Here is a 7,529-nt window from a genome sequence, read left to right as displayed (position 1 = left end):
GAAGTATTAATACCACTTTACAAGGCCTTGGTAAGGCCACACTGGGAATACTGCATCCAGTTTTGGTCACCAGGATGTAAAAAAGATGTTGAGACTCTAGAAAGAGGGCAGAGAATTGCCACAAAGATGATTAGGGGACTGGAGGCTAAAACATACAAGGAACGGTTGCTGGAATTGAGTATGTCTAGTTTAAAGAGTAGAAGGACAAGGGGGGACATGATAGCAGCCTTCCAGTATCTCAGGGGCTGCCCCAAAGAAGAGGGAGTCAAGCTATTCTCCAAAGCGCCTGAAGGCAGGACGAGCAACGGATGGAAACTAATCAAGGAGAGAAGCAACCTAGAACTAAGGAGAAACTTCCTGACTGTTAGAACAATTAACCAGTGGAACTACCTGCGTCCAGAAGCAGTGAATGCTCCAACACTGCAAGTTTTTAAGAAGAGACTGGACAGCCATTTGTCCGAAATGGTGTAAAGTTTCCTGCCTGAGCAGGGGGTTGGACTAGATGACCTCCAAGGTCCCTTCCAACTTTATTATTATATATTGTATATTCCTTTAGGGGCCAAAGTTAAAACGGCACTGAAAAAGTGAATTAAGACTAATTCTCACGCTTAAAACCATTGCAGCATCTCCCCCCCCCCCAAGTCAGGTGATCAAAATTTGGGTGCTCGGCAACAGGCATATATTTACGACGGTCACGGGGATCCCCTTTTGGGACCTCCGCCAGCTTCCGGTAAGCGGAGTCAAGGGGAGGGGGCGGAGGAAACAGGATTTGCTTAATGACCCCATGATTCACATAACAACTGCAGCGATTCATTTACCAACTGTGGCAAAAGTCAAAGGGGCCACAGCCCACCTAATTGCCTCACTTAGCAATGGAATTTTCATTCTGTAGGTTTTGTTTTTTTTTTTTTAATCCATTTCTCCTCCCCCCCCCCTCAAATTTGGGGTTTAATTAGCGTCATAATTCAAGGGCTGCTTGTACTTGGCTGGTGGTAGGGCTGACGTTCACGACCCATTGGACTTTGTGATAAGGACTATATAAAAAGGTGGGATAGGATTCCTACAAGCATTGGGGGTTGGTCTAAATGGCCTCTGGGGTATCCCAGGTTTGTCTGAAAGGCAACTTGGATGATTACATCTCAGGGGCTGCCCCAATCAAGAGGGAGTCAAGCTATTCTCCAAGGCACCTGAAGGCAGAAGAAGAAGCAACGGATGGAAACCAAACAAGGAGAGAAGCAACTTAGAACTAAGGAGAAACTTCCTGACAGAACAATTAACCTGTGGAACCACCTGCCTCCAGAAGCGGTGAATGGTCCAACGCTGGAAGTTTTTAAGAAGAGATTGGACAACCGTTTGTCTGAAATGGTATAAGGTTTCCTGCCTGAGCAGGGGGTTGGACTAGATGACCTCCAAGGTCCCTTCCAGCTCATTCTAGTCTATTCTACTTTTTCCAGTATTCTGTTCTATTCCATATTTTCTGTTCTGTTCTATTCTATATTCCATTCCATTCTTTAATTCTAATTTTAGTCTAGCCTATTCATTACACCAAGACAGCAGTTGCAAGTTACACTTAGAACCATTCGCTTAGTAACTGCTCAAAGTACGACAGCCTTGAAAGAGTGCCTTACAACACATCTAAGTGTTGTAGCATCCCCACAGTACAGGTAATCCTTGACTTACAGCAGTTCATCAGGTGACCCAAGTTAAATGGCCCTGAAATTAGTGACATATGACTATTTTTCACACTTATGACCATTACAGCATCCCCACAGCCAAGTGATTTACATTAGGATGCTTGACGACTGACTCCCATTTATGACAGTTTGCGGTGTCCTGGGGTGCCGTGGTCTCCTTTTGCGACCTTTTGACATGCAAAGTCAACGGGGAAACCAGATTTGCTTCACAACCTTGTGACTTAATTTAAGCGCTGCAGTGATTCACTGAACAAATGGGGCGAAGAAAGTCCTAAAAATGGGGTAAAGCTCTCTTAACAAATTTCTCACTTAGCAACGTAAACTTGGGGCTCAGTTGTTGTCGTAAAGTTGAGGACCACTTGTACCCAATCAAAATTCAGGCCCTCGGCAACTGGTGTGTGTTTGTGGCAGTTGCAATGTCCCAGGATTGTGTGATCATCATTTGTGGATCTTCCCAGGCTGGCTTCTGACAAGCATAATCGGAGAAGCCAGATGCATTGAACAACCACGTGTCTCTCTTAACAACTGCAGTGATTGGTTTAATGACGGTCCAAAAAGGTGGTAAAACCAGTGTGTGTTTGTGTCTTCACTCAACAACTATCTTAATTAACCACATAAATTCTGGTCACGATTGTCATAAGTTGAGGGCTACCTGTAGGCAGGGGGCACCCCCCTTTCTCTGTTGGGGTCCCAGATGCTCTGAGGTTGGTGGTTTTCTTAGCGACGTTTCATTACCAAACTAGGTAACATTATCAATGCTAGAAAGGAGCAGGGTTAGCTGTTATTTTTGTGTACTGTTAAATCTTCTCTGTCTGATCCAAAATACATCAATCTGCCTTCCGGCACGAGCAGGTTAGTTTAGCAAGTGCTTCCCTTGGCCTCAAGTGTCTGGTTCCAGCTCCTAGTCAGTTTCCAACTCCCAGCGAAAGAAAGACAAAGGATATAATGCCGCCACAAGGGAGGGAAACCTTCCTTTCTCCCTCTTCCTTTACAATTCTCTGCTCTTCTTTCCTTCGTCGCCGTTTCGATCCGAGCTCTGCCGGGCTTCCCTGTGACCTGCCGTTATTTTTGAACGAGAGCCAAATTGGCAAGCGAGAGCCCGTGCCGATCCGTTTCTTGCTTCCCGGCTCAAAACAGCTTTCATGCAGCGTGATCAGCGCCTCACGTTGCCAGGAATCGGATGGCAGCTTTTAAAAAAAAAATTAAAACGGTCGAGACAACCCGACCGCTCGGTTAGGGAGGCCAGGAGCGGCAGGAATAGAGCCTGGCGACTGGGGGGGGGGGCTACTGACACCCACCAAGCTCGGTGGTCTTTGGTAAGGGTGGGTCTTGTCCTATTAAAACCATTTAAGAGAGCTCTCTAAGGTTGTCACCTGCCGAGGAAACAAAATTGGCCCATCTCTGTCAATAAAGCGGCAGCCGGGGTTGTTGCTGGTGGAAATCTGCAGCTTGAAAAGAACCGTGGATTTCAGCCCCCCCCCCCAAGCTGGCAGCTATCATGCAAGTAAGTCCTTGACTTAGAACCATTCATTTAGTGACTATTCGAAGTTACAACGGCACTGAAAAGAAGGGACTTAGGGCCGTTTTTCACACTTGTGACTGTTGCAGCCTTCCCGAGGTCACCGGATTAGAATCCAGGCCACTGGGCGACTCGTATTTATGTCAGTTGCAGCGTCTCGTGATCCCCTTTTGCGACATGTAAAGTCAATGGGGAAGCCAGATTCGCTTACTGCAATGTTCCTAATGTGACGACTGCAGTGATTCGTTTAACAAACCATGGCAACAAACCACTCAACAACTGTCTCGCTTAACAAGAGAAATTTGGGGCTCAGTTGTGTTCGTAAGTCGAGGATGACCTGCAATTTATGAATCTGGGAGAAGCTTTCAAGCCCCTTTATTACCGAAGTGTCCAGTCCAGAATATTTTACTCACGTGGGACATTTATTAAGTCTTAATTTGTGCCCCCTTTTCTCCTTCGAGTTCTTCCCTTCTTCCCACCTGTTCTGTCCATTTTGTTTCCTACCGCCTCTCCTTTTCAAGTGCGGCCTTTTATGTGGGGGAGGGGGAATAAAGACAAATCCAATCAATCAGACGACCCATCCTTCATTTTAACCCAAATCATTTATTGTACACATGACGGGCGAGACATCAGCTCGAGTCTTTTGTCTTCCGGCTTCTGGCATTTTGGGGCCGCAAAGGGATACACGTCGCAAATGCTCATCCCAAACCGTCCCCCAATCCTTCAAAATCAGCTCAGAAGTGCTCAACATGTACCCGGGGCTGACCACAGGGTGGGCTCAAAAATAAATCAAAAGGGCGAGGATGATGGTATACAAAGCTCCACCCGTTCACCAGCCCTCTTTCCTTTTTTCTTACCATATCCTGCGGACTTCCCGGCCCCTACGTCTTCCGGATCAAGGCTCTGGGTCCCCACGTTCCTGCCACTAGGAATCTTTCCCTTCCCTCTTTGTTAGATCATACTCGTCCAGGGCTGTCAGTCTTACCAGGCAGACCAGATGGGAAACATGACCGGACAGACTAACTCTATTCTATGTAAAGCTACATTAATAGAACTGTGCAACTACGAATCTCCCGCCGTCTCTTTCAGAGCCTGAGAAACTAGGGAGGGGTCCCTCCTGAGTCCTTTTCTCTGCCCGTTATGCAGCAGAGGGCTAGGTTGCCTCTTAGTTGCCTCTTCCCTAAGCAGCAACTCTTTGCTTTATATCCCAAGGAACTAGGGAGGATCCTTTTTCTCCACCCTTTATGCAGCTGCAGGCTAAGCCCTCTCTTATCTGTTTCCTATGCAGCCTCTCTCCTCCCTGCCCTTTTACAGGGTCTCTTCTGAGCTAGTTCTCCACCCCTTATGCAGCTGCAGGCTAAGCCCTCTCTTATCTGTTCCCTACGCAGCCTTTCTCTCCCCCCTCCCTTTTACAGGGTCTCTTCTGAGCTTGTTCTCCACCCCTTATGCAGCTGCAGGCTAAGCCCTCTCTTATCTGTTCCCTACGCAGCCTTTCTCTCCCCCCTCCCTTTTACAGGGTCTCTTCTGAGCTTGTTCTCCACCCCTTAAGCAGCTGCAGGCTAAGCCCTCTCTTATTTGCTCCCTAAGCAGCCTTTCTCTCCCCCCTCCCTTTTACAGGGTCGCTTCTGAGCTTGCTCTCCACCCTTTAGGCAGCTGCAGGCTAAGCCCTCTCTTATCTGTTCCCTACGCAGCCTTTCTCTCCCCCCCCCCCTTTTACAGGGTCTCTTCTGAGCTTGTTCTCCACTCCTTAAGCAGCTGCAGGCTAAGCCGTCTTTTATCTGTTCCCTACGCAGCCTTTCTCTCCCCCCTCCCTTTTACAGGGTCTCTTCTGAGCTTGTTCACCCTTTATGCAGCTGCAGGCTAAGCCCTCTCTTATCTGGCGGCATTTTTCTTTCTCCTTCCCCAAGGCCCTCCGCGCATTCCATTACTACACCAATAAATCCACGGCTGCTTTCCCAGAAGGGAAAATAAACCGGGACATTGGAACTAGGAGGACATAATCTGAGACAGCGAAGCTTCTGAGCTGGCTTCGATGCTTGGATTTCATCCGAGCAGAAGCAGTCACCTGTCGAACCCACCGCCCCACGCTTGCTTGAGCCCTCAGAAGAGAGAGCAGCCAAACTGCGGGGGCCGAACGCGGCGGTTCCCGAAACGGCAGAGAAAATAATCCCAACAGATGCCTCCCGAAAGCTGTTTGGAGCTTGCCGGAAGACCAGCCGTTCCCGTTACATAATCAGACGTGCAAATTCACAGCATCAGCCATCTGAAGAGGAGGAGAAACGCCCCCCTCCTCCCTCCTTTCTGCATTTGTTATCAGTTTTTTTATAGAGGCAGATTACATCTTTATATTCCTGTTTTAAGGGGGTTTTTTTGTGTGTGTTTAAAGGAAAGATAGCAGAGGCTGAATTAAAAGAACCACTGCTCCTTTCCTGGACTCTTAACCTTTCCACGGAAAGATTACACGGGCGGTCCTCCACTTGGCACAGTTCGTTTAGTGACCGTTCAAAGTCCCCCAAAAGCGACTTACGAACCTGTTTTTTCCACACTTAACCACCCGGCAGTCACGCGATCGAAATTTCAACTGGTTCGTCTTGATGATGGTTGCGATGTCCCCGGGTCACCTATGATCCCCTTTTTGGCGGCCTTCGGAGGAGCAAAGTCTATGGGGGGAGCCAGATTTGCTTAACGACCGGGTTCCTCACTCAATGACTGCAACCATTGGCAAGAAAAGCCGTAAAATGGGGGCAAAACCCAACTCAAAATATCAATTTGGGGGCTCAAAGGTGGACATAACGGAGGGCGCAAAGCTGTAAGGGGTAACTGTACATTTCAGCTTTGACTCTCTGTTCCCCTCCCCCAAAAGAAAAAAAAAGAACGTTTTTTCATTCATCATCACCGCACACCAGATGAACAGAAATCTCAGGAGCCGAAAGGCTCGGCAAAAAAATAAAATAAAAAAAAATAATCAGATGTCAAACTCCCATCTTCCCTATAATGAACGCCTGAAGCCCCCAGTTCCACAAGGGATGTGGGGATGTGACACGCTTTGCAGTGAAGTGCAATTTAAGGATCCACGGCTACAGACCTGCTGGGGGTCCCATCCTGGAGAATTCCGCCCCCCCCCCCCCCCGTTTTAAAAATGGAAGAGGAGAACCGGGGCTCAGCCTGTCTTTTTTCAGGGGGTCCCCAAATAGCCCAGGAGGATTCAGACCCCCTCCCCTTGTTCTCTCTCACACACACTGCGACTCTCTTTCACATTCCCCCCCCTTCCCCCTGAATAGGAGAGACACAACACTGCTGCACGCGCACACACACACAGTCTCCCCATCCCCGTCCTACCCCTCCCCGTCCTAGTTTAGTGAAGGAGTGGAAGCAGCCCGGTGGAAAGTCACAGCTCCTCCGTCTGTTCCAAGACCCCCTTTCCAGGCTGCTCCGATTCAGTCCAGGCCACTGTGGTCAGATTTGGGCCTGGGTAGGGAACACCGGGCCTGAGTCCGTCCAAAGATGCAGGTCTGCCTTCTGGGAAGACTTCTGTGTGGTTGCCCTCCTTCTGAAGCCTCAAGAGATCTCGGATCAAGGTGCTGGCCGCGTGGTCTTCGCTGCGAGCTGGCTCCTTCCAGATGCTTTCCTGCGCACTCTGCTCGGCCTCCTTGCCCCGGGAGTGGAGAATTCTAGAGGATGCATCGTTGTTGAGGGACCTAGAAAAAACTGGGAGGGAGGGGGACAGAGAGCATGAGGGACACACACACAGAGAGAGAGAGACGCAAGAGGGATGGGGCAAATGGCAAAGGATTGATTCTTGAGGCTTCATCTACTGCCTTCCCTACTAATCTCTGCACTAGTGACCGTTGGATCAGGCTCACAACAGTGTAGATTCTACTACAAATTCTGAACATGGGTGGTGCCACTTGCCTTGGTAGAAGAAGTCTGAAATGGGATAGGGTTTCTTGCCTGAGGAGGGGGTTGGACTAGAAGACCTCCAAGGTCCCTTCCAACTCAATTTTTCTATTCTGTAATTCTATTCTGTAATTCTATTCTATTCTGTAATTCTGTTCTGTAATTCTATTCTTTTATGTAATTCTATTCTGTATTTCTATTCTATTCTATTCTGTATTTCTATTCTATTCTGTAATTCTATTCATTATTATTATTATTATTACTATTATTATATTCAGAACAGAGTTAAAATACAAAATACAAAACCAAATAAAAATCCAAGAAGACATAAAAACAAAAGCAAAACACAAAACAATCAGAACATTAAAAAGGTGCATCAAAAAAACCAATGCATTGTACATATATTATCCCCTCCAGTT

The 7,529-nt window shown here is 47.8% G+C and overlaps 1 protein-coding gene across 2 annotated transcripts in view; it reads right to left on the bottom strand.

Moving 5' to 3' along the window:
* Positions 1–3,796: 3,796 nt before the first annotated feature.
* The window catches only part of CREB3L3 (cAMP responsive element binding protein 3 like 3), a 30,030-nt gene continuing 26,297 nt past the window's right edge, over positions 3,797–7,529 (bottom strand). For both annotated transcript variants that reach the window (XM_039337201.1, XM_039337200.1), the window contains one exon: positions 3,797–6,921. In XM_039337201.1, coding sequence (XP_039193135.1) covers positions 6,602–6,921 — 320 coding nt within the window. In that variant the 3' untranslated portion in view covers positions 3,797–6,601. The remainder of the gene's footprint in view (positions 6,922–7,529) is intronic.

The sequence above is a fragment of the Crotalus tigris genome, unplaced genomic scaffold (genome assembly GCF_016545835.1).
Source record: "Crotalus tigris isolate CLP2741 ecotype Arizona unplaced genomic scaffold, ASM1654583v1 scf7180000017668.6805642782:7212621, whole genome shotgun sequence".
Lineage (NCBI taxonomy): Eukaryota > Metazoa > Chordata > Lepidosauria > Squamata > Viperidae > Crotalus > Crotalus tigris.
Note: the sequence above shows the minus strand (reverse complement) of the source record. Positions and strands in the feature narration are given on the sequence as shown.